The 27,415-nt window shown below is 40.7% G+C and overlaps 2 protein-coding genes across 4 annotated transcripts in view; one reads left to right on the top strand and one right to left on the bottom strand.

The window, feature by feature from the left end:
- Nucleotides 1-14,964, bottom strand: part of LOC133544161 (cytochrome P450 4F3) — a 16,411-nt gene extending 1,447 nt beyond the window's left edge. Inside the window, exons 1-10 of one of the 2 annotated variants that reach the window (XM_061889260.1) lie at nt 14,697-14,964; nt 14,487-14,631; nt 14,367-14,420; nt 12,463-12,590; nt 8,411-8,532; nt 8,193-8,339; nt 5,406-5,514; nt 5,271-5,337; nt 5,083-5,212; nt 4,888-5,021 (exon numbers count right to left, since the gene is read on the bottom strand). In XM_061889260.1, coding sequence (XP_061745244.1) covers nt 4,888-5,021; nt 5,083-5,212; nt 5,271-5,337; nt 5,406-5,514; nt 8,193-8,339; nt 8,411-8,532; nt 12,463-12,590; nt 14,367-14,420; nt 14,487-14,631; nt 14,697-14,873 — 1,213 coding nt within the window. In that variant the 5' untranslated portion in view covers nt 14,874-14,964. The remainder of the gene's footprint in view (nt 1-4,887; nt 5,022-5,082; nt 5,213-5,270; nt 5,338-5,405; nt 5,515-8,192; nt 8,340-8,410; nt 8,533-12,462; nt 12,591-14,366; nt 14,421-14,486; nt 14,632-14,696) is intronic. The other variant, XM_061889258.1, reaches the window with a different exon arrangement.
- A 2,672-nt stretch (nt 14,965-17,636) lies between these two features.
- Nucleotides 17,637-27,372, top strand: LOC133544562 (insulin receptor substrate 4-like). Of its 2 annotated transcripts, XM_061890040.1 has the most exons (7): nt 17,637-17,805; nt 19,572-19,633; nt 19,883-20,294; nt 21,898-22,141; nt 24,725-24,974; nt 25,073-25,574; nt 26,995-27,372. In XM_061890040.1, exons 1-7 carry the CDS (start codon nt 17,783-17,785, stop codon nt 27,218-27,220), a joined length of 1,719 nt encoding a protein of 572 aa, XP_061746024.1. In that variant the 5' UTR covers nt 17,637-17,782; the 3' UTR covers nt 27,221-27,372. The 2 variants fall into 2 exon arrangements, with proteins under 2 accessions (XP_061746024.1, XP_061746026.1); XM_061890042.1 differs by lacking the exon at nt 19,572-19,633 and having other exon boundaries at nt 17,647-17,805.
- The last annotated feature ends 43 nt before the right edge of the window (nt 27,373-27,415 follow it).

Below are 27,415 nucleotides of genomic sequence, written 5' to 3'. Positions count from 1 at the left end.
CACCAGTTTCATATGCACATTCACCGAACCCTTCTTTAGTGTAAAATATTATTATTATTTTTTTTTTTCAAATTCAAGACAAAGTAATATGTTTTTTTGTTTTTTTTTACTAGTGCACAACATGAACCGTGCATGAACATCACCTTGTGCAAAGAACAAATCCAACACAGTGCATGAACTTACAACAAATTACACACTTGCAAATCAAATGGAAAATTAGAGGTAACATTGTTTGGGGGTATCCATAATACTTAGACTTCCTTTTTATTGTCATTCAAATTTCAACTTTACAGTACAGATACGCCTATAGGGAGAAGTTTTTATTTACACGATTGAATGAGACTTTTATTAGTAGATTGCACAGTACAGTAAATATTCCGTACAACTGACCACTAAATGGTCATACCCGAATAAGTTTTTCAACTTGTTTAATTAAGTCGGGGTCCACGTTAATCAATTCATGAGTGTGGTGTGTCTTAACCGCTGCGGTGGAGGCTCTGCTGAACCCCTGAGGCCCCCTCACCGAACCCCTAGGGTTCGATCCCACCCAGGTTAAGAACTATAATGTGTAGACTCTGACTAAAGAAAAGCACCAAAAACAAATGTCTACAGCAGAACATGCCGGTCCCCAGGATGTACAATGTTTGGCAAGTAGTTTGAGGACTAGTGTCCTTAAAGATAGGGGTTCTCAAAAAATAGATTCACATCCAAATGGCAATTTTTATCTAATTCGAATGATATTATTGATATTGATATGAATCAATTGATAATTTTAAAGAATACATTTTAAAAACTGCGTTTTCCAGGCCAGTGGTTCTCAACCTTTTTTCAGTGATGTACCCCCTGTGAAAATGTTTTTAATTCAAGTACCCCCTAATCAGAGCAAAGCATTTTTGGTTGAAAAAAAAAAGAGATAAAGAAGTAAAATACAGCATTATGTCATCAGTTTCTGATTTACTAAATTGTACAACAGTGCAAAATATTGCTCATTTGCAGTGGTCTTTCTTGAACTATTTAGAAAAAAAGATATAAAAGTAACTAAAAACTTGTTGAAAAATAAACAAGTGATTCAATTATAAATAAAGATGTCTACACATAGGAGTAATCATCAACTTAAAGTGCCCTCTTTGGGGATTGTAATAGAGATCCATCTGGATTCATGAACTGAATTCTAAACATTTCTTCACAAAAAAAGAAATCTTTAACATCAATATTTATGGAACATGTCCACAAAAAATCTAGCTGTCAACACTGAATATTGCATCGTTGCATTCTTTTCACAGATTTTTCAAAAATGATTTGTGCTCGGCATTGTCTGTGGGTGCTCGGGCCCCGAAGCCCCCACGGGATCGACGCCTATGCAAGGAAGTGATCACGTCACCGCTATAAATAGTTGGTCCGCGTTAGCGCTTATAATAACAATATCACTAATATTTAGTTAATATTCAAGTCACGAAATGTAAATGGAGTATAGTTGGTGCTTTTGGAATTGGTATTTATCAGATTTTATAGGTAGACTAGTGGAGCTCTCATTGGCTTTGCTGTAAAAAATACATCCGCCGTCATGTCTTTCACAATGATTGTGAACGATGGACAAAAAATTTTTTTTAAAAGTGCATTTACCCTTTAAGGCAGTGTTCTCCAACATTTTTGCATCCGCGGACCGGTCAACGCTTAATAATTTGTCCCGCGGCCCTTTTTTTTTTTCTTTGTCATTAAAAAGGGACGTTTTTTTCATGAAAAAGGGAGGTTTTTGTGGTTGGTGCACTAATTGTAAGTGTATATTGTGTTTGTTATGTTGATTTAATAAAAGTAAAAAAAATTATATATATATATATATATATTTTTTTTTTAATTTATTTATTTATTTTATTTATTTTTAAATAAAAATGAATAAAAAATTCTTCTGCGGCCCGGTACCAATCGGGCCACGGCCCGGTGGTTGGGGACCACTGCTTTAAGGTAAAAAAAAAAAAAAAGGCAGCTCAGTCGCCAGGATTTTACCGTAAAAAACAATGGTACCAGTTTTCCATGTATTAATAGTATTGGTAAGATGTTATAAAAAACGTCAAATGTACGGTAGAATTTTGGCGACTGAGCTGCCTTTGTTTTTTGTGACAGCAAAATCTTTAGATTGTTTTTTTACAGTGTATGCAAAAAAATATAGACCTAGTGTGTGAATTTGAGTGTGAATGTTGTCTGTCTATCTGCGATGAGATGGCGACTTGTCCAGGGTGTACTTCGCCTTCCGCCCGAATGCAGCTGAGATAGGCTCAAGCACTCCCCGCGACCCCGAAAGGGACAAGCGGTAGAAAATGGATTGATGGATAATCAAATGCAAAGGCAATTGTGTGACAATATCATGAGGCAAATCGTGATACATTTATGTTCATATTTCATTCACTGTTACAAGAAGCCCTAGTGACACTGCGGCGTGGCCCTCAGTGAAATAAACAGAGTTTGACACCCCAGGAGCAGATATGATAAATGTGGATTTTCATACAGTAATACGGGATGGAAGTTTGTCTCCTGTACTGAAAGCTTACAAAAGGGGAAATGATCTCCAACCGATCACTTCATATTCTCTCCTGCTCACTAGTGTTGCCATATCTGAGTTATTGTGCAGAAATATGGGGAAACAACTACAAATGTGCGCTTCATTCACGAACAGTGTTACAAAAAAGATCAATTAGAATAACACATAATGTTGGATATAGAGAACATACAAACCCTTTTTTTTATTAAATCACAATTATTGAAATTCAACAATTTAGTGCATTTGCAAACAACTAAAATGATGTACAAAGCAAACTATAACCTCCTACTCAAGAAAGTACAACAATTCTTCTCAACAAAAGAGGAGAAATATAACCTCAGAGGAAAATCTATTTTAAAATATTTGTATGCTCGTACAACACAAAAACTTTAGTATATCAGTAAGTGGAATTAAATTATGGAACGGATTAACCAAATCAATCAAACAAAGTATCCATATAATTCAGTTTAAAGGCCTACTGAAATGAGATTTTCTTATTTAAACGGGGATAGCAGGTCCATTCTATGTGTCATACTTGATCATTTCGCAATATTGCCATATTTAGGATTTAATAGAGAACATCGACGATAAAGTTTGCAACTTCTGGTCGCTAATAAAAAAGCCTTGCCTGTACCGGAAGTAGCAGACGATGTGCGCGTGACCTCACTGGTTGTAGGGCTCCTCACATCTGAACATTGTTTACAATCATAGCCACCAGCAGCTAGAGCGATTCGGACCGAGGAAGCGACGATTTCCCCATTTTTTTGAGCGAAGATGAACGATTTGTGGATGAGGAAATTTAGAGTGAAGGACTAGAAAAAATAAAATAAAAAGAAGATTGCAGTGGGAGCGATTCAGATGTTATTAGACGCATTTAGTAGGATAATTCTGGAAAATCCCTTATCTGCCTATTAGTGTTTTAGGGAGATTATATAGTACCTAAAAGTCGGAGGGGTGTGGCCACGGGTGTGTTGACCGCCAGTGTCTCCGTGGAACGAGGTGATAGTCCGCGGCAGCTGCAGGAGGACGCAGGCTCCGCTCATAACTACGGTAAGAGCCAAATTATTACCACAATTTTCTCACCGAAACCTGCCGGTTGACATGTGGTTAAGGTTAAGTTGAACAAATTAACCTTTTAATAGGGACCCCAACAAGTTTTGCATTGAATATTGAACAAGCTAGGCTTATATAACTTTATTGGGACATGCAAAATCAAGTTTCAAATAATAATAATAATTTAAAAATATCAATAATTATTGCTCAGTTTGCTACACTGATTTGCTTTAACACTGAATATGGAACAAGCAACGCTTATATAACTTAATAGTGCAGAATTACTTTCAAAAAACAAAGGAAAAAACATCAATGGCATATTAAATAAAATTGTAATAAAAAATTGAATGGTATTGATTGATACTTTTATTAGTAGATTGCGCAGTTCTGTACATATTCCGTACAATTGACCACTAAATGGTAACACCCGAATAAGTTTTTCAACTTGTTTAAGTCGGGGTCCACGTTAATCAATTCATGGTAGAGAGAAATTTGACCCTGACGTAATTTGAACACGCAACCCTCTGATTTGGAGTCAGACGTGCTACAGTTGCGCTACAGAGTCTACTAAATATCAACATTAACTTTTTCCACAGACTAATAAATTTGAAAATAAATGGGGGAGTTTGTTGGTAGCGGGGGGTTTTATACTGTAGCGTCCCGGAAGAGTTAGTGCTGCAAGGGCTTCTGGGTATTTGTTCTGTTGTGTTTATGTTGTGTTACGGTGTGGATGTTCTCCCGAAATGTGTTTGTCATTCTTGTTTGGTGTGGGTTCACAGTGTGGCACATATTTGTAACAGTGTTAAAGTTGTTTGTACGGCCACCCTCAGTGTGACCTGTATGGCTGTTGACCAAGTATGCATTGCATTCACAAAACCTGTGTGTAGAAGCCGCGTATATTATGTGACCGGGCCGGCACGCTGTTTGTATGGAGGAAAAGCGGACGTGACGACAGGGTGTATAGGGCGGTAAAGTCAGTGCCTTTAAGGCACGCCTCCAATATTGTTGTCCGTGTGGAAATCGGGAGAATGTTATTTGGGAAGGACACTGAAATTCGGGAGTCTCCCGGAAAATCGGGAGGGTTGGCAAGTATGAGTATTAGAGTTGAATGCTGTATAATACCGGCGGGCCAGATGTAATGCTAATTTGATATTGCCTCAAGGGCCAAATGAAATTACAAAGCGGGCCAAATTTGGCCCACGGGCCAGAGTTTGACACCCATGCCTTAGATTGCATCGTATGCATGTTCAAAATAAACTGAAACTGAACTGAACTCTGGGTAAGTTGGGTAGTCTCACCCTTTGGAACGGTCCTGTTGCCTGGCAGGGACATGTCCTGAGTGTACGTCCTGGTCACGGCCTGGACCGGCGAGTGCAGCCTCAGTGCCTCCCTGATGCACATGGTGGTGAAAGGAAGGTTGGACAGATCTTCCCTGCGCAAAAACACACACATGTAGGTCATTACCATAAGTGTGTGTGTGTGTCTTTTCTCACCACTCTATTCCCCGACCCTCACGCCCACGCATCAGCTCCAGCACCTCCCTCCGACACTGGTCTTGAAAGTGCGCGTGGCGTGCTAGGTTATACAGCGTCCAGCAGATGGCGCTGGCCGTGGTGTCATGACCTGCGGAGGAACGTGGTCACCGATCGGTACTGAGCGATTCCCGGCCTGAGCGTCTCACCTGCAAACATGAAGGTGTTGGCCTCAGCTTCGATCTCCGCGTCTGTTAGCCCTCGTCCGTCTCCGTCCTGCAACACGCTTTAACGTCACTCTGTTTACTTTTTTTCGGCGTTATTGTGCGATAATGTTACCGAACCTTGGAGAGCAGTATGATGTCCACGAAATCTCTTTTCCTGCGAGGCATGGCGGGGGATTCAGACGTCTTGATGAGCGCATGGCGCCTCTGAACCACTTCCCTTGTGAAACTGCATTTCGTCACATTATTTGAAGCCAAAATGTAAGTTTAAGTACCAATGATTGTCACACCCACACTAGGTGTGGTAAGATTATCCTCTGCATTTGACCCATCACCCTCACCCCCTGGGAGGTGAGGGGAGCAGTGAGCAGCAGCAGTGGCCCCGCCCAGGAATCATTTTTGGTGATTTAAAAGCCTACTGAAACCCACTACTACCGACCACGCAGTCTGATAGTTTATATATCAGTGATGAAATATTAACATTGCAACACATGCCAATACGGCCGGTTTAGTTTACTAAATTACAATTTTAAATTTCCCGCGGCGTTTCTTGTTGAAAACGTCGCGGAATGATGACGCGTGTTTGTGACGTCTCGGGTTGTGGCGGACATATTAGCCCAGCACCACTTACGGCTAAAAATGGTCTCTTTTCATCGCATAATTACACAGTAATTTGGACATCTGTGTTGCTGACTCATTCGCAATTTGTTCAATTAATAATGGAGACTATAAATAAGAATGCTGTTGGTGGATTGCAGCTGCCTTTAGCACCGAAACACAGCCGGTGTTTCTTTGTTTGTTGTGAAGCTTTAACACAGAGCGGTCAAGCGAACATGTTTCTCTACGTCTACCAGCAAGTTTTTGGATGGGAAAATTGTAATATTAAGTCGGCTCTTACCGGAGACTTCAGTGGATTATGGGACCTGCTCCTTTAGGCCTTTAACATTGCAACACATGCCAATACGGCCGGTTTAGTTTACCAAATTGCAATTTAAAATTTCCCGCGCTCTCGCAGCTGTGTTGGATCCGCTTTGGATCCATTATGGATTGAACTTTCACAGTATCATGTTAGACCCGCTCGACATCTATTGCTTTCCTCCTCTCCAAGGTTCTCATAGTCATCATTGTCACCGACGTCCCACTGGGTGTGAGTTTTCCTTGCCCTTATGTGGGCCTACCGAGGATGTCGTAGTGGTTTGTGTTGTGGTTTGTGCAGCCCTTTGAGACACTAGTGATTTAGGGCTATATAAGTAAACATTGATTGATTGAAAATGTTGCGTGCTTGTGACGTTATTGGTTAGAGCGGAAATTTCAGCCCAGCACCACTCACAGCTAAAATTTGACTCTTTTCATCGCATAGGGACGGCGTGGCGCAGTGGGAGAGTGGCCGTGCGCAACCCGAGGGTCACTGGTTCAAATCCCACCTAGAACCAACCTCGTCACGTCCGTTGTGTCCTGAGCAAGACACTTCACCCTTGCTCCTGATGGGTGCTGGTTGGCGCCTTGCATGGCAGCTCCCTCCATCAGTGTGTGAATGTGTGTGTGAATGGGTAAATGTGGAAGTAGTGTCAAAGCGCTTTGAGTACCTTGAAGGTAGAAAAGCGCTACACAAGTACAACCCATTTATCATTTATAATTTCACAGTATTTTGGACATCTGTGTTCCTGAATCGTTTGCAATTTGTTCAATTAATAATGGAGACAACAAAGAAGAATGCTGTTGGTGGAAAGCGGTGGATTGCAGCTGCCTTTAGCAACCGAAACACAGCCTGTGTTTGTTTGTTGTTAAGCTTTAACACAGACCGGTCAAGCGAACATGTTTCTCTGCCACATGTCAACCAATTGTGATATTAAGTCGGCTCTTACCGGAGATTTTAGCGGATTATGCGACCTCCTCCTGCAGCTGTCAAAAACGCAGCTGTGATCTTGGCTCCTCCGCTTCTCTCAGAGACACTGGCGTTCACCGCAGCCATCCGACTTTGAGGTATGACTTTATAATCTCACTAAAATACTATTAACACAATAAGCAGATAAGGGATTTTCCAGAATTATCCTAGTAAATGTGTCTAATTGGGACGGCGAGGCGCAGTGGGAGAGTGGCCGTGCGCAACCCGAGGGTCCCTGGTTCAATCTCCACCTAGTACCAACCTCGTCACATCCGTTGTGTCCTGAGCAAGACACTTCACCCTTGCTCCTGATGGGTGCTGGTTAGCGCCTTGCATGGCAGCTCCCTCCATCAGTGTGTGAATGTGTGTGTGAATGGGTAAATGTGGAAGTAGTGTCAAAGCGCTTTGAGTACCTTGAAGGTAGAAAAGCGCTAGACAAGTACAACCCATTTATCATTTTATTTAATTACACCTGAAATGCTCCCACTGCCGCCGTTTTTTTTTTGTTTTTTTTTAGTTCTTCACTCTTATTTTCCTCATCCACGAATCTTTCATCCTTGCTAAATTAATGGGGAAATCGTTGCTTTCTCGGTCCGAATAGCTCTTGCTGCTGTAGGCTATGCTTATAAAGAATGTGAGGAGCCCTACAACCCGTGACATCACGCGCACACCGTCTGCTACTTCCGGTAAAGGCAAGGCTTTTTTATTAGCGACCAAAAGTTGCAAACTTTATCGTCGATGTTATCTACTAAATCCTTTCAGCAAAAATATGGCAATATCGCGAAATGATCAAGTATGACACATAGAATGGACCTGCTATCCCCGTTTGAATAAGAAAATCTCATTTCAGTAGGCCTTTAACCCCCAATTCCAACCCTTGAGGCTGAGTGCCAAGCAGGGAGGTAATGTGTCACATTTTTATCGTCTTTGGTATAACTTGGCCGGGGTTTGAACTCACGACCAATCGATCTCAGGGTGGACACTCTAACCAATAGATGTCTCCAACTGTGCGTATGCGTCACCTGTGAACAATCTTTAAAGCCTCCTTAAAGCGTTTCCCCTGCCGGGTCTTCCAGTAAACCCAGTCCCAGTGATGCAGGATGTTTTGGCGCCGCTCTATCAGAAGATCACTCAGCTCCTCAATAGCGCACACGTACTCGCTGCGTGACCTGAAGGGACGAGGAGGCTTAAAAAAAAAAAAAAGGATAGTTGGTGGAACATGTCGTGGGCACATGCTCACTCCTGACAGTTGCTGCTGTAGCTGAAGGCGCATTTCAGCAAACTGTCCAAGGTCATAAGAGTGACATGGTCAAACATCTCGATGGTGGCACGGCCTTCCGCCGCCAGGCGCCGCCACTTCTCCTATTAGAAAAGGAATTTGCATATCCGGTGAAAACATGCAATCACATTCCAAAATAAGACTAATGGGCTGTGTCTCAAGTGGAGTACTTCCATCAGTTCCTCAGGGGGCAAGTTTATTGTTGTGATATTTATCCACTTCTTCCTCCTCTCTCCTTTAAATAGTGAATTGCAAACGCTTGTGAGCATGCTTTATCACAGGGGCAGGGAACCTATGGCTCTAGAGCCAGATGTGGCTCTTTTTATGACTGCATCTGGCTCTCAGATAAATCTTAGCTGACATTGCTTAACGCGATAATTATGAATAATTTCGCTGGTAATCACAGTGTTAAAAATAACGTGCAAAATATAAAACATTCTCATGCATTTATATCCATCCATCCGTTTTCTACCGCACCTGTTCAAAAAGTCGCATTACTGGTAAGAAGTATTTTATGTCACGATGGGGGGGGGGGGGGGTTGCAGCTTGCTGCGGGGTCGTTCTCCCAGGAAGGCAGACGGACTACTCGGGACATGGCATTTAGGTAAAAACATGATTCAATTTTAACTAAAAAAATATACAAACAAAAATCGCTCACAGCGGGGGCCCAACTTGGGCTAAAGAACAAAGCTAACGCATAAACAGACTAAGAACATAAATCAAATAAAACTTACTTGGCATGGCATGAAGCACGAAACTTTGGCAAGGCATGAAACAAGTCAGCATAGGGCGACTGACTGGCAAAGACAAGCTTAAATACTGCCCCTGATTTGTGCTCGGGAAGCAGGTGGACAAAATGAGTAACCAAGGAAACCAGACAAGGGAGTGGGAAAAAAACAGGAACTTAAAGAGTCCAAAGGACAAACAGTACATGGCCAAACAAAATTATGATCAACAGACATGACATTTTATTTATTATTGGTTAGCTTCAGAATAACAATGTTATTAAAAAGAATAAGAGCCTTATTATACTCTAAAAATGTTGGTTTTACTTAAAAATGCACGCATTTAGTTGTATTCAGTGTTAAAAAATATGACATGGCTCTCACGGAAATACATTTTGAAATATTTGGCTTTCATGGCTCTCTCAGCCAAAAAGGTTCCCGACCCCTGCTTTATCAGTACCATGATGCAGTATTATGTTTCAAACCAAGTTTCAAAAAGCTGTGCTATTTTGAACCCATTAATCCTGCTAAAAAAAAAATCGTTAATTTTTGTTTAGTAGCTTAAATTGTTTATATACAAACCCCAAAACCAGTGAAGTAGGCACATTGCGTAAATCGTAAATAAAAACAGAATGAAATGATTTTTTAATCCTTTTCAACCTATATTCAAGTGAATAGACTCCAAAGACAAGATACTTAACGTTCGATTTGGAAAACGTTTGTTATTTTTTGCAAATATTGCAACATAACTGCAACATGTTTCAAAAAAGTTGGCACCAGTGGCAAAAAAAGACTGAGGAAGTTGAGTAATGCTAATCAAACACTTATTTGGAACATCCCACAGGTGAACAGGCTAATTGGGAACAGGTGGGTGCCATGATTGGGTATAAAAACAGCTTCTATGAAATGCTCAGTCATTCACAAACAAGGATGGGGCGAGGGTCACCACTTTGTGAACAAATGCATGAACAACTTGTTGAACAGTTTAAGAACAACATTTCTCAACAAACTATTGCAAGTAATTTAGGGATTTCACCATCTACAGTCCGTCATATCATCAAAAGGTTCAGAGAATCTGGAGAATGCACTGCATGTAAGCGATGATATTACGGCCCTTCGATCCCTAAGGCGGTATTGCATCAAAAAGCGACATCAGTGTGTGAAGGATATCACTACATGGGCTCAGGAACACTTGAGAAAACCACTGTCAGTAACTACAGTTGATCACTACATCTGTAAGTGCAAGTTAAAACTGTACTATGCAAAGCCAAAGCCATTTATCCACAACACCCAGAAACGCAGCCGGCTTCACTGGGCCTTAACTCATTTAAGATGGACTGATTCAAAGTGGAAAAGTGTTCTGTAGTCTGACAAGTCCACATTTCAAATTGTTTTTGGAAACTGTGGACAATGTATCTTCCGGACCGAAGAGAAAAAGAACCATCCGGACTGTTATAGGCGCAAAGTTCAAAAGCCAGCATCTGTGATGGTATGGGGGTGTATTCGTGCCCAAAGCATGGGTAACTTACACATCTTTTGAGGGCACCATTAATGCTAAAAGGTACATACAGGTTTTGAAGCAACATATGTTGCCATCCAAGCAATGTCTTTTTAATGGACGCCCCTGCTTATTTCAGCAAGACAATGTGTTACAACAGTGTGACTTCGTAGTTAAAGAGTGTGGGTACTAGACTGGCCTGTCTGTAGTCCAGACCTGTCCCCCGACAAAAATGTGTGGTACAATCTGAAGCCTAAAATACCACAAAATGGAGACCTCGGACTGTTGGACAACTTAAGCTGTACATCAAGCAAGAATGGGAAATAATTCCACATTAAAAGCTTAAAAAATTGGTCTCCTCAGTTCCAAAACATTTACTGAGTGTCGTTCAAAGGAAAGTCCATGTAACACAGTGGTAAAAATGCCCCTGTGCCAACTTTTTTGCAATTTGTTGCTATCATTAAATTCTAAGCTGATGATTATTTGCAAAAAACAATGAAGTTTCTCAGTTGGAAAATTACATATCTTGTTTTTGCAATCTACTCAATTGAATATATGTTGAAAAGGATTTGCAAACCATTGTATTCTGTTTTTATTTACCATTTACACAACGTGCCAACTTCACTGGTTTTGTGTGTATATATATATATATATACATATATATATATATAAACAGTAGCGATTAAAAATTGACATACACTTGTAAAGAACATAATGTCATGGCTGTCTTGAGTTTTCCAATAATTTTTACAACTCTTTTTTTTTTTTTTTGATACAGTGATTGGAGCACATACTTGTTGGTCACAAAAAACATTCATGAAGTTTGGTTCTTTTATGAATGTATTATGGGTCCACTGAAAATGTGACCACATCTGCTGGGTCAAAAGTATACATACAACAATGTTAATATTTGGTTTCATATCCCTTGGCAAGTTTCACTGCAATAAGGCGCTTTTGGTAGCCATCCACAAGCTTCTGATTGAATTTTTGACCACTCCTCTTGACACAATTTGTGCAGTTCAGCTAAATTTGTTGATTTTCTGACATAAACTTGTTTCTTCCACACTGTCCACATATTTAAGTCAAGACTTTGGGAAGGCAATTCTAAAACCTTAATTCTAGCCTGATTTAGCCATTCCATTACCACTTTTGACGTGTGTTTGTGGTCACTGTCCTCCGGGTTGATGATTTGTCCTAAAAAATTTGAAGGTAATCTTCCTTTTTTATTGTCACATTTAAAGCACCAGTTCCATTGGCAGCAAAACAGGCCCAGAGCATAATACTCCCACCACCATGCTTGACGGTGAGCATTGTGTTCCTAGGATGAAAGTCCTCACCTTTTCTCCTCCAAAACATATTGCTGGGTATTGTGGCCAAACCCGCTTTTTGTTTCATCTGACATCACATGGACAAAGATAAGACTTTCTGGAGAGAATTTCTGTGGTCAGATGAAACAAAAATTGAGCTGTTGGCTGAAGAAACAAGTCCATGTCAGAAAACCTACATATTTAGCTGAACTGCACCAATTTTGTCAAGAGGAGTGGTCAAAAATTCAACCAAAAGCGCCTTATTGCAGTGAAACTTGCCAAGAGACATGTAACCAAATATTAACATTGATGTATGTATACTTTTGACCCAGCGGATTTGGTCACATTTTCAGTATACCCATAATACACTCATAAAAGAACCAAACTTCATGAATATTTTTTTGTGTATGAATGCAGTTATGCCCTCAAAATGCAAAGTGCACCAGTTGAGACAAAGCCTAGAATTCCGCCTCTGTGTCTTACATGCATGGTGTCTGCTGAGGTGTTAAATGTTGCAGTGTAGTTCCTCAGTATGTCAAAATGAAAAGCAGGGGTAAGAAGACGCCTCCGGCGGGCCCACGCCTCCCCGTTGCTCAGTAACAGACTCTGGCCTGGGAGACAGAAGGATCAAATGTTCATTGTCATCGTCACTCGTATTCAGGGGTGTCCAAAATGCCTTTGGGGCCTGCAACTCGAGTTTTGTTGGGCCACAACTTAAAACTGTAAAAATATAAGGAAAAAAAAAGCAAAAAGATGTAATGTAATGAAAAAAAAACTAAGAATTTCATACAAAAATGGAAAAGTCTAAGTATGCAGAGGATATTTTGATTGTTTTTAAAAGGATGCTACAAACAGACATTATGTGTCAAAACTTAGTGCCAGCTTTGCGTTATAAGTGAACAATTGTATATTAAAGGCCTACTGAAACCCACTACTACCCACCACGCAGTCTGATAGTTTATATATCAATGATGAAATATTAACATTGCAACACATGCCAATACGGCCTTTTTAGTTTACTAAATCGCAATTTTAAATTTCCTGGGAGTTTTGCCTTGAAAACGTTGTGTAATGATGACGTGTACGCAAGACATCACAGATTTTTAAGAAATATGAGCGCTGCACACACACACAGCTAAAAGTCATCTGCTTTAACGGCATAATTACAGAGTATTTTGGAGATCTGTGTTGCTGAATATTTTGCAATTTGTTCAATTAATATTGGAGGAGTCAAAGTAGAAAGATGGAGTTGGGACGCTTTAGCCTTTAGCCACACAAACACACAGTGATTCCTTGTTTAAAATTCACGGAGGTGAAACTTTACTATGAATCAGAGCGGACATGGATCCCAACCGAATGTCAACCAGCAGGTTTCGGTGAGAAAATTTTGGTAAAAAGTTGTTTCTTACCGGAGATCAGCTGAGCTTGTGCCGTCCATAGAGCTGCTGTCGACTTCACTGAGACACTGCGCGTCAACACACCCGTGGACACACCCCTCCGAGTATCAGGTACTATTAAACTCACTAAAACATTAGCAACACAATAGAAAGATAAAGAATTTCCCAGAATTATCCTAGTAAATGTTTCTAAAAACATATGAATCCGTCTCAATGCAATCGCGTTTTTTTTGTTTTTTTTCTAGTCCGTCACTATCAATATCCTCAAACACAAATCTTTCACGCTCGCTCAAATTAATGGGGAAATTGTCGTTTTCTCGGTCCGAATAGCTGTTTTGTTGGAGGCTCCCATTAAAAACAATGTGAATATGTGAGGAGCCATCAACATGTGACGTCATCGTCTGCGACTTCCGGTAGAGGCAGGGCTTTTCTCTTAGCACTGAAAGTTGCGAACTTTATCTTCGATGTTCTCTACTAAATCCTTTCAGCAAAAATATGGCAATATCGCGAAATGATCAAGTATGACACATAGAATGGACCTGCTGTCCCCGTTTAAATAAGAAAATTTAATTTCAGTAGGCCTTTAATTCTAAACATTGGTTCACAAAAAAATGAATCTTTAACATCAATATTTATGGAACATGTCCACAAAAAAATCTTGCTGTCAACACTGAATATTGCATTGTTGTATTTTTTTTCCACAGTTTATGAACTTACGTTCATATTGTTTTGTAGTTTTATTCAATAAATATATTTATAAAGGATTTTTAAATTGTTGCTATTTTTAAAAAAATCTCACGTGCCCCTTGGCATACCTTCAAGTACCCCCAGGGGTACGCGTACCCCCATTTGAGAACCACTGCTATAGGGCACTCATTCAAAACTACTAATCAACGCTTTTTTTGGTCCTCTTCCTCTGTTTACGCAAGAAGTGTTTTGAAACGTCAACTCGGCTTACAACACATTCTGCCTCCTAACGTTCGGACTCACCAAGCCATGGCCGCAGATGACCGTAGATGAGCTCATCTTTCACCGTGATACTCGCTACATGACGGGACAGAAAGAGGCGTCAATTTTAGTCTGTCGCTTGTAACAAACCTGTGACTTTACCGGGTGCCATTAGCAGGGGTTTGACCAAGTCCGGATGGAAAAGTCGGACCAGGTGATAGAAGGGTCCCAGGAACCAGCTGCAGGAGTGTTTGTATGCATGCACTAAGTCATCCACCTGGAGGAGACCTTCCTCGGTGCTCTGCATCTGACACACAAATGATCAAATACAAACTTTAGGTGTGGACGCGTGGAAATGTGTACGTGACCTACCTGGCCCAGGTGACCTATCAACCAAGAGTCCGCACGAGGCCTGCTGAAGCAGGACAGCCGGCGGGTGAACCAAACGTGTCGAAGCAACAGCCTGGCCGTCCAGACCGTAACCACGGCAACCAGTCCGGCGCTGGCCGACAGCAGGGCCTGGCGCAGGGCGGACAAGAGAAGTGACATCCCTGGCACAGACAGAAAGATAGACGGCGGTTCGGGTGGCAATCTGCGATGACATTCGGCTGATGTTGCCACATGCTAACCACACCCGCTCCGCCTGTTTGTGCAATCATTTCAGCACCACTTCCTGTCACTATTTAGGCTGCAAAATAGCGTTGCTTTAAAATACGTGATCATACGGAATGTAGTGGGTGGAGGGATTGACGTAAATATCAAATCATAGCACTGAATGAAGGCAGAAATCATCAAAAACGTTACCTACTTAGCATAGCAGTGCTCGTCTGCATCATACTGAAGCACAGTGAGTCTGATGCCAGTCAAGAATGTTAAAATATTATCTAAACAGCAGACATTTATCCATGAAAGTATGGAGAAGCTGCTGATGGTGTGTTTGACGAAGAAGCAGCTGGAAGGAGCCCACTTCCAAGGAAAACGCTGTACATTATTACAAACAGTTTGTTTGTGTTTTAGTTTTTCCTCTGTGCGTGTTTAGTATTTCCTGTTTTTAGTTCCTGTCAGCGCTTTTATTTTGTCCGTTTCCTGTTTTTTTCCCCCTGCGCGCTGTTTCCCCTCAGCTGCGGCTGATTGGCACCCAGCCACACCTGGTGTCAATCAGCCCACTCCTATTTGTACCTGCTTTGTCTACCTGTCATGTCGTGTCATATCTTGTCTTGTCAATGCAGCGTTGTGGTAAGCTATATTTGATTAAAGTTTTTAGCTTACTGCTTTTTGTTCCCTGCTTCCAAGTTTGTTTTTATATTACATGTACGACTTTGGTTTCCTGCTCAATACCTGCTAGCTTCCACGGTAGGCCTTTTTGTTTTTGCTAGCTTCCATGCTAAACTCCGTTTATTTTTCTAGTTTCCATGCTAGCTCTCTTTGTTTGTTATCCGCCCCGTGCGCGCTTTGTGTTTGTACCCTTTTGATTTTGTTTTTGTCTTAGTGTTTGATTAAATCATGTTTTCTCACTCCATGCCTGGCTCTATCTCTGCATCCTGGGGTTCGCCAAAAACAAACTATGACAATTACATTACTTAATAAAACTACTGTAGTTGTTAGTAGTACACTATATTTTATTGTTTTCATAAAATGGTACTGTTTTGGAGGAATTGGGTAAGCACCAATTAAATTGATATTAATGTATTTCAATGGGCAACCTTGACTTGAGATACGAGTGTTTTAAATTAAGACCTCGAGCAAGTAAGCTCGTAAGTGAAGGTGTGTTTTTCCTGCGTTGTTCATAATATTACATTGTTTTAATTCATATAAGGTTGTGTTGTTTGTTACAAACAAAACAAGTCACGGGTGGGCTTTAGGGGTAAAAGGCCGAATTATTTTAAAAAATGCCAATAGTAGTTTTTGTTGTAATTACTAATTTTGCACTATTGACCCTATTTTGCCTTATTGTATGTCGTGAATTCAGTACAGAACAATTTTATTAATTTGTTGATGATGTTACATTGTTGTTTTCTACATTCTTCACAAATTAAGTTTATTGATATTAAAGAGTGTTTTAGTCCAAAACATGCATTAAATCAAATTCAAGTTTGATTAAGAATGTATGAAAATTGTTTTACATTGTGGGGGGGAAAATATAATAAAAAATTAGGACCCTGTAATCAACAAATGAAAAGTAAACTCACAAAAATATTCAAGTATCTCGGAAAAAAAAGGTATTTATTTTATGGGTAAAACCCATTTCCTATGGCCGGGGTCAGCAACCCAAAAAGTTGAAAGAGCCATATTGGACCAAAAATACGAAAAACAAATCTGTCTGGAGCCGCAAAAAATTAAAAGCCGTATATAAGTGTTATAAAGAAGGCAACACAAAATGTGTCTATATTAGCTATAACAGTCTACTATCAAAATGACTATGTGTCGAAGGCTGAAGCAAATCTTCCTTGACAGAAATGTTGAAATGTAATATTTATTCTACACATTTTTACATTAGACACCACTAGTAAACAAGAGGCTACAGAAAGTGCGATAACTCCTGGAAATAACTGGCTTTTAATGGCCAAAAGGTGTCCAAGTTAAAGGAAAAGGGAGGCTGTGTTCTTTTAATAGATTTAATACAATATTTGCAAGTTAGGTAATGTTTGCTGTGGTCTGGAACAACATGGCACACCAACAACTATCTGAAATGCAGCCAATATTACACACAGACAATGTGTCATGAGACATGCGAAACTAAATGATATACAAAGAAGATAAATGTAAAGGATATTAAGTGAGCTAAAATATACCAACAAACGAGGCGTAATGATACAATGCTAGCCTAACTCGCATGTTAGCATTGATTAGCTTACAGTTATGCACTGACCAAATATGCCTGATTAGCACTCCAACAAGTCAATAACATCAACAAAGCTCACCTTTGTGCATTGACACACAGCATGAAACTTTTGGTAGACAAAATGAGACAAAGAAAGAGTGCAATATTTTACATGTAAACAAACTGTTGCTTCACAGTCCAAAGAGTGGTGAGTTCAAGAACTCACTGAAATTAGTAGGACAAAACGATGTTCATCATATAGTCTCCTCAGTGAAGCATTCATACAAGCATAATAAACAGTGGGCTTTCTAACTGTCGGGAAGGTTTGTGTCATCAAACAAAAAACATACTAAAACAAACAAATGTACACCCCATCTTTTTCCATTTTCAATCCTTTTTTAAAAATGCTCCACGGAGCCATTAGGGCGGTTGCTGACCCCCGTCCTATGGGAAGATAATGACTAAAGTTGTCGGTTTTACAAGGCGATCATGAAGGCCACACTGATTAGCGTCCTGGTACACCTGAGCGACGTTGCGACATGGCGTCACAAAAATAGCTTTATACATTCTTAATTTAAACTCCACTGGCGGCCGCGGGGACATGAAAATAACTTAACCCCGAATACGCACAGATGTAATGTTTATACGTGTTCAAATCAGGTGAGTTTAGCGGCGCACGCAACGTGGACTATAGCGAGCTAACTGCTCAGTCAAGTTAGTTCAGCTAGTTTGGGTTTAACAAAGCAGTTTCGTCATTTTTATTTTTATTTTTGTGGCGTCGGAATAAAATGTATTAGTTCGTATCAAAGTTTGCTGTATATATGTCAGTAGTTGTGTTTGAGTGTACGGTTAATTAATACCAGTTTAGTTGCTTTTAGATTTAATAATTACTTCCATCCATTTTCTACCGCTTGTCCCTATTGCTTAATCGTTTTAAATTAGTGTTGACCTGTTGTGGTAAGCTGCTGTTCTGTTGTATTATCTTGTTGGGGACCGAATGTCCCTTTGGGACAGAAGACCCTATTTTATTTCTAAGGTTTTCCATCCATCCATTTACTACCGCTTATTCCCTTTCGGGGTCGCGGGGGGCGCTGGCGCCTATCTCAGCTACAATCGGGCGGAAGGCGGGGTACACCCTGGACAAGTCGCCACCTCATCACAGGGCCAACACAGATAGACAGACAACATTCACAGTCACATTCACACACTAGGGCCAATTTAGTGTTGCCAATCAACCTATCCCCAGGTGCATGTCTTTGGAGGTGGGAGGAAGCCGGAGTACCCGGAGGGAACCCACACATTCACGGGGAGAACATGCAAACTCCACACAGAAAGATCCAGAGCCTGGATTTGAACCCAGGACTGCAGGACCTTCGTATTGTGAGGCAGACACACTAACCCCTCTACCACCGTGAAGCCTTTCTAAGGTTTTATTCTTTCTTATTATTCTGCACCTTCGAGCTGTTTTTTGACCCTCTTAACATGCTTCAAAACTCACCAAATCTTACACACACCGGTATGGCGAACCTTGCCATCTAATAAATAAACCAAACCCCAAAAATCTAAATTGCGCTCTAGCGCCCCCTAGGAAAAAACAGACAAAACTGCTTGTAACTTCCTTTTGGAATGTCGTAGAGATATGAAACAAAAACCTCTATGTAGGTCTGACTTAGACCTATATTTCATACACTGACTTCCTTCAGCAAAAATCAACATGAAGTTGGCAAAAATACCTTCAAAACAAAAGTTTTCTAAAAAATGTCATTTTTGCCTCATTGAGCTGTAATGTAACCCCTTTAAAATGCTTAAAAACCCACCAAACTGGACAAACACATCAGGACAGGCCAAAATAGAGATATAGTAAAAAAAAAAAAAAAAAACTCTAAATTGCGCTTTAGCACCCCCTAGGTATAAAACACAGACAAAACTACCTGTAACTTACGGTAGGAATGTCGGAGAGAACTCTATGTAGGTCTCACTTAGACCTACATTTCAATAATTGACATCCTTCAGCAAAAATCAACAGGAAGTTGGCAATTACCCCTTCAAAACAAAAGTTTTGTAAAAACCCGTCACCTTTTTTCAAACATTATCTCCTCTGAGCGCGTTTGTCGTGTTGGCTTCAAACTCGCACAGGAGAGATATTGAACCCTTCTGATTAAAAGTTCTTAGAGTTTTTAATAAATGCTCCGGTTTTGATGTTACGCGCCTTCAAAGAACCCCTGCGCTGATGCTGCTGCGCTGCTGCTGTCTCAAGATGGCCGCTTAAAAGCAGGAAGCACCAGCCTGACCACACAATGCAGAGAAGGTAGGTACTGTGCGGGTAAAGATATGTTGACTGGGTAAAAGGAGGCACCAGTTTGACTCCAGGATACAGAGAAGGTAGGTAATGTGCAGGTAAAGATATGTTGTCTGGGTGATTGCAGGAAGCACCAGCGTGTATGGGTGACAGAAAGAAGCACCAGTGTGACCCCAGGATGCAGGGAAGGTAGGTAACGTGAAGGTAAAGATATGTCGAATGGATAAAGGAAGAAAACACCAGCAAAAGTCGGTCCCGTCCATCGCTGCTTGCAGCTTTAATTATAATTATTATTGTAACTTTGTATGTGCCGCTCTCTGTCAGGTCGTTTTTGAAAAAGAGACTTTAATCTCAATGAGCCTTTACCTGGTTAAGTAAAGGACATTGAATTGAAGTTCAACAGTGCAACTCACCCACCTTATGTCTGTAATGGTGCAGGTTTACCTCTGGACAGGATGGAGATGGTGGACCGGCACAGCAGGAGGCCTCCCAACTCCCAGCATACGTGGCCCTCCGGCAGTGGCAATCCCACGCAGATAGGAGATGGAGAGCCGGACCGTGACCACGGAGGGCATGTGACTCGCCTTGGTTCGTACGAGGAACTGTACTGCAGCAGCCGGGCCTCCGTCCCTCTGGTCGGAACCCTTGTGACCTCCTCGGGGCAGCAGAGCGACGTGGTCAAACAAGGCTACTTGGGCAAGCTTGAGAGGAGCCGCAGAAGGTATTTCGTCCTCCGAGCAGGAAGTCACACCGGACCGAGTCGACTGGAGTGGTACAAGTCCCAGGAGAAGTTTGCAGCAATGGAGAAGTCTTTTGGAAAAGCAGTGCTGTTCGGGCCGAGCAAGCAAGGGTTGGGAAAATTTAATTGTGTTATTCATGAATTTGTCTCTCTATGTAGATTCCTAATGTAGCCTTAGCTTGACGCTCCTCTACTTTCTCCTGCTCCGCTTGCTGCGGCAACAACAAACAAAACTCCAGACCTTCCTCTTCGTTTGTATGGTTTACTTGTGAACTTAATAATTCAAAAACGTAAAACAATAACAATGTGGGAACAAATGAATGACAAAATAGTTTGTTACAGTAAGAGTGAGGTCTAAAAACTGTAGCTCACTTCCACCGCACCTGACTGCCATTGCCCATAACACCTTGCGCCCAAAAAACATCTAACCACACAGATCCTTCCGCCATATATGCAATTAAAACAGTTGCGTCAACAAATTATTTAGACAAGTGTAGTAATTACAAATAAAGTTAGCTTTATAATTACTCTTAAGCATTCAATATATTCATTTTGGCATTATGCAAGTAAAGTAAATAGTCCCCTTTTGGCTGAGTGAACATAAAGCACCTTACATAAAATGTATCCATCCATCCATTTTTTTCCGCTTATTTCCTTTGTGGTCGCGGGGGGTGCAGGTGCCTCTCAGCTACAATCGGGCGGAAGACGGTGTACACCCTGGACAAGTCGCCATCTCATCACAGGGCCATCACAGACAACATTCATACTCACATTCACACACTAGGGCCAATTTAGTGTTGCCAATCAACCTAAAAATTTAAATTAACTTAAACAACATTTAGGCTCCTACACTCTAAATCGTTTTAAACTAACATTTGATGACTTTGGTCTTTCCTAGGGTTCTGTATTGGCATCAAAACTATGAATGAACACATGTGTATTTTATGTACTTTAGAAATAACTGAAAACATGTTTTATATTTTAGTTTCTTCAAAATAGGCACCCTTTGCTATGATTTCTGCTTTGAACACTCTGGGCATTTACTCTATGAGCTTCAAGCACACCTGTGAAGTGAAAACCGTTTCAGGTGACTCTTGAAGTTCATCGAGAGAATGCCAAGAGTGTGCAAAGCAGGGTGGCTATTTTGAATAAACTGATTGTGAATTGTGAATTATATTTATATAGCGCTTTTTCTCTAGTGACTCAAAGCGCTTTACATAGTGAAACCCAATATCTAAGTTACATTTAAACCAGTGTGGGTGGCACTGGGAGCAGGTGGGTAAAGTGTCTTGCCCAAAGACACAACGGCAGTGACTAGGTTGGCAGAAACGGGAATCGAATCTGCAACCCTCAAGTTGCTGGCACGGCCACTCTACAGTAAAAAAATAAATGGATGGATGGATGTTTGTTTTAAATTCTAGTTTCTTCAAAATAGCCCCCCTTTGCTCTGAATACTGTTTTGCACACACTTGGCATTCTCTCAATGAGCTTCAAATGGTAGTCACCTGAACTGTTTTCCCTTCACAGGTGTGCTTGAAGCTCATTGAGAGAATGCAAAGAGTGTGCAAAGCGGTAATCAGAGCAAAGGGTGGCTATTTTGAAGAAACTAGAATATAAACGTTTTCAGTTATTTTGCCTTTGGGAAAATGTTACTCGTAAAATTGTCTCTCTAAAGTGGGTTAAACTTACATTTGGTGGCTTCGGTCTTTCCTAGGGTGATTTACCTGAGGTGCTGCATTGGTGTGGGCTGCCTGGGTAGTTCCAGGAAAGGCCTGACGGTGGCGCTGTATGCGCAGGACCAGACCATGCTGCTGGTGGCGGAGGACCAGCAGGACCAAGAAGGCTGGTATCAGTCAATCAAGAAGGTGATGACGGAGGAGCGCGAGGATGAAGAGCGAGGGTGTGATGATGAGGACGACGGCTATTGCACGCTGCCGCCTGCTGCCTTCTTCAAAGAGGTTTGATGACGATCGTCACACTTTTTCCACCGACCGCCATACACTGAAGTATACGGGACGAGGGCGACTTTGATATTTGTAAGCCAATTCAACTTAGATAGGTTAGGATGTTAAATATATATATTTTTAAAACCTTCCAAGTTTAGCTTCAATTAGTACATTAGTAGTTTAGTTTTAATTAGTACAGTAATATGATTCAAAATGTCAGTGGAAAACCAAAGATTGTTTTTTTAGCCTGTTAACAAATGTAAGAATATGGACACTGCATCTTTAACATTTTTCAAAATATAGTAATTACAAAAGTTTGACACACCTGCTCAATTAATCCTGCAGGGTAGTGATTAGCGATATGGTCTATAATCTATATCGTCCTATACAGTCCTGGTCAAAAGTTTACCTACACTTGTGAAGGACATACTGTCATGGCTGTCTTGAGTTTCCAATAATTTCTACAACTTATTTTTTTTTGTGATCGAGTGATTGTAGCACATACTTGTTGGTCACAAAAAAAATCATTAAGTTTGGTTCTTTTATGAATTTATTATGGGTCTACTGAAAATGTGACCACATCTGCTGGGTCAAAAGTATACATACAGCAATGTTAATATTTGCTTACATGTCCCTTGGCAAGTTTCACTGCAATAAGGCGCTTTTGGTAGCCATCCACAAGCTTCTGGTTGAATTTTTGACTGTCTTTCTTGACAGAATTGGTGCAATTCAGTTCAATTTGTTGTTTTTCTGACATGGACTTGTTTCTTCAGCATTGTCTACACGTTTAAGTCAGGACTTTGGTAAGGCCATTCTAAAACCTTAATTCTAGCCTAATTTAGCCATTCCTTTACCACTTTTGACCTGTGTTTGGGTTCATTGTTCTGTTGTAACACCCAACTTCGCCCAAGACCCATCCTCTGGGCTGATGATTTTAGGTTGTCCTGAAGAATTTGGAGGTAATTCTCCTTTTTCATTGTCCCATTTACTCTCTGTAAAGCCACCAGTTTCATTGGCAGCAAAACAGGCCCAGAGCATAATACTACCACCACCATACTTGACTGTTGAGGTGGTGTTCCTGGGATTAACGGCTTCACCTTTTCTCCTCCCAACATATTGCTGGATATTGTGGCCAAACAGCTCAATTTTTGTTTCATCTGACCACAGAGCTTTCCTCCAGAATGTCTTATCTTTGTCCATGTGTTGTCAGCTGAAACAAAAAAAGCCATTTGATATTTTTTTTATTAGTTACCCATTTAACAATTAATCAAAGCTGCATAATATACATAAAAGCATTTTTCTAATGGAACTACTCATTGCAGCCCTACTAATCCTAGAGAAATAAATGCTGACTAGACTGCGCAGGTTTTTTAGTTCCGTTTTGTGGTTATGCGTAGCAACCTTGATAATCAAAACATTGAAGCGAGACTGAAGTCTTTGCATTTTTTTTAACAAGGCAATTAACATTTCAGGGCCGTACATTCTAATTACCGCATTTTTCGGAGTATAAGTCGCACCTGACAAAAATGCATAACAAAGAAGGAAAAAAACATATAAGTCGCATTTTTGGGGGAAATGTATTTGATAAAACCCAAGACCAAGAATAGAAATTTCAAAGGCAATTTAAAATAAAGAATAGTGAACAACAGGCTGAATAAGTGTACGTTATATGACTCATAAATAACCAACTGAGAAGGTGCCTGGTATGTTAACGTAACATATTATGGTAAGAGTCATTCAAATAACTATAACATATAGAACATGCCATACGTTTACCAAACAATCTGTCATTCCTAATCGGTAAATCCCATGAAATATTATATGTCAAGTCTCTTACGTGAATGAGCTAAATAATAATATTTGATATTTTACGGTAATGTGTTAATTTCACTCAAGTCACTCCTGAGTATAAGTCGCACCCCCGGCCAAACTATGTAAAAAAAACTGCGACTTATAGTCCGAAAAATACGGTATTGGATTTTAAACTTTAGGACCCCGCAGGTATTATGGTGATAGATGTTGGTTAACTTGAATCGTAATTGTTGTGATAGAAATAGTTTTAAAAAGTAGATTCATTGAAATACATTTTTTATTTATTCTGATTCATAATTTGAGAATTGATTTAAAAGTTGTTTTTTAAGAATCACATTTTGTATAAAATGATAAACAGTTATTGACCATTATTGACAGAGTTGCTTTTATTAAATTTTGATTTTACTTTTTGGTATTTAAGAATTGTATTCATAGTTTTTAATTAATCGCTTGGTAAATTTCTATCTGAAGTTTTGTAAAGCTTAGATTGGGTTGGAGTTGTTCTATTTGGTTATGAGATTAACAGTCTGCAATATTGGTAAATTAAATGTAAAACATTTTTATAAAGGTGTTTTTTAGGCCAACCCTGTGAGTATACATTGTACATAAGCAGCCAAAATGAGCTTTTGTAACCTGTAATGTGTTTTGACAAGGTTTTATTGTTTAGATACCAATGATATATTGCAATAATTTTGTGAATAGAATAGTCACCTTTAAAGAATCAAAATTGTAAAGTGCTGAAAGACTCCCACCTCTATTAAAAATGTTCTCTTTTTGTTGAAGGTTTGGCCCGTCTCGGTGAAGCCACAGGGTCTGGGTCGCTCCAAGTCCCTGGCAGGTGAGCTCCGCCTCTGTCTGACTGCGACCTCCCTCATCTTGGTCCGAGTGGGAGCGTGTTGCGATTTGCCCTCCATCACAATACCTTTGCTCAGCGTCCGTCGCTTCGGCCATTTGGAAGGCTCCTTTTTTTTCGAGCTTGGCCGTTCGGTGCCGATAGGTCCCGGAGAGATCTGGTTGGAAGCTAAAGACCAAGGTGATTGTTGGTTCCTGTAGCACACAATTTTTTTTTAATAAATATGAACACTGTTGATCGCGAGGTTTGGTTTGCCTGTTCACCATTTGCTTTGACAGGAAACCCCGCCATGGCTCAGCACATTCACGAAGTGGTCCGTGACGCGGTCCGAGAGCTGCGGGTTCTTCCGGATTTTAGCCGATCCCCCGTCTCAAACCACGGTCAGCTCTTGGTCACGAAACGCTGTCGACCCAGGTATAGAGAAAAGTCATCGCAAGGGAGACTGTCTGGTTCTGCCGCCACGCACACGCTCCTTGATGTCCACGCGCAAAGCGACTCAGAGCCCTGCAAACCCAACCCGACAGAACCCCCGTCACCCCTCCGCCAACACGGCGACACCGTGCCTGAGCGTGACGGCTACATGGACATGATGCGGCAGCTTGGCGGGGAAGACTGTAAGGTGACTTTTGCAGCAGTAGGTGAGGAAGAGGGGCGAGGATACATGATGATGTCACCACAGGCCAGCCGCAGTACTTCTACTGTGCCTCGGGATGATTACGTTGTCATGGCGAGCCCGCAAAAAGACCAACCAGCTTCTATTTCCCATCAGACGTCAAACAAGTAAGTACCTAACTCAATGCAGGCATCTGATATTTTTTCTGTCTAAAGTCGGAATTCCGTGTTTTTTAATCTCGGGGGGGGACTGTCGACCAATCAACTACGGCGTAATATAATATTACGCCGTAGTTGATTGGTCGATATGTTCCTTGTGACCAATCAGGACATCTGTTATGAATGATGTTATTACCGCCATTTTCCAAATGTAAACTGTCGGTTCTCGAGAGAAAGGACGCTTCACGAGTAAAAAAAAATTGATAAACATGTCAAAAATAAGTTTTGATGGGACTGGATGGAAAGGGAAATCACTGATACTGTTGGGAAGAAGGAATTTACGACTTTGTTCGGCTATTTTATTCGGAAAATCGATCGTCCCGGAAAAGTTTTGTGCACGTGGTGTCATAATATTGACTATGGATCAAGAGGTTTCAAGGCTTTGGAAGTACATGTGAAACACTAAAAACATATAAAACAACTTGAAGCAAGGAAAACAAACTTTTTACTAGCTGGTACTTTTGGATGTCAACCGAAAGTGAGCAAACCTTACGGACTTCATACTTTGTTTACATCGACAACTGCCGTAGACATTGAGAGGAAAGATCCACCCAAACAACCCACTTCAGTTGTAGACAGGGTAGTTAATAATGAGGTAAGCTAAAAAATATTTGCTTGCGAAATACGCATGTTTGTTTTAAATATTAACCAATTATTGCTTTGCGACTTATAAATGGGTTTTTCTAAAAATAAAAAGCCACGTGAAAATATATTATGAAATTACAGAAATTCAAAGAGTCGCATTATTGATTCCAGTTAACAATTTATTTGAAATAAATTTGCATATAATACTAGAGGCAGAAGTTGGCAGTGAAATCCAAAAAAGAAGCTACAAAAGCAGAGACCAAAAGGAAAATGCAGTCTGCTCGGAAATTTGCGAGGAAAGCTCTTGTTAGGGCTCTCCGAGCAAGTAAATATGTGAAGTGAACTGAAGTAATGTGGTAATACTGTAGATAATAACACTGATCAATGTGACACCTGTGGATGTGAAATGAACACAAGATGTAAATATTAGTGACTAAATACTGTTGGGACTGAACCATATACAGTGATTCATTAGGATAATTGCGGTATGTATGTTCTATTGATGTTTTCATGTCTTTAAACACTAAAATATTTTCTTCAAATGGTTTTTTTTTTTTTAATTTTAGCATGTTAAAATGGTGAAAAACCAGGAGCTTTGGGGGGCGTTGCCCCTCTTGTCCCCCCACCAGGGCACCGCCCTGGACATGTCTGGGGGCCTTCGTCCCCCAGACCCCCAGAAATGTTTTCAGTCTCTTTCATTGTGGTCAAATCACATGCCTGTCGATGTTACCTCGACATTCATTTGTTCAGCTATTCCACCTCTTTTCACTCCCCTTTCCAACAGGTGCCATCCTATGTACACTCCTGACACTTCATCCCAGACTGGACACCTGCCACCACCTTTTGCGGCCACTTCTCCTCAAGACTCCAGGCTGATTCCAACACCGACGCCAGCCCAGACGTGTCCCCTCTCTGCCAAAGGCCGCTCTCGTCCTCTCCAAACACAACAACTCACTGGTAGAAGATCTCGACTCTCATGTCTGCTGTCCTGTCTGCAAGCTGACCACTGACCCTGAAGGTGATTTTGTCAACTCAGTCCAACCAAACAGGACACTTAAAAGTAAATGGTACACTCTTTATGCTAAACAGCCACGTTAGCATATGTATGATTGGTGACTGAAGACTATTTCACTGTACAGACGAATAAAACACTTGAAAGCAGGTTTATCTGCCTTTCTCTCCATAAAGTGAAGAAAAAACGTGAC

Source organism: Nerophis ophidion, linkage group LG27 (assembly GCF_033978795.1).
Source record: "Nerophis ophidion isolate RoL-2023_Sa linkage group LG27, RoL_Noph_v1.0, whole genome shotgun sequence".
Taxonomy (NCBI): Eukaryota; Metazoa; Chordata; class Actinopteri; order Syngnathiformes; family Syngnathidae; genus Nerophis; species Nerophis ophidion.
This window is presented reverse-complemented; position numbering and strand designations above follow the sequence as displayed.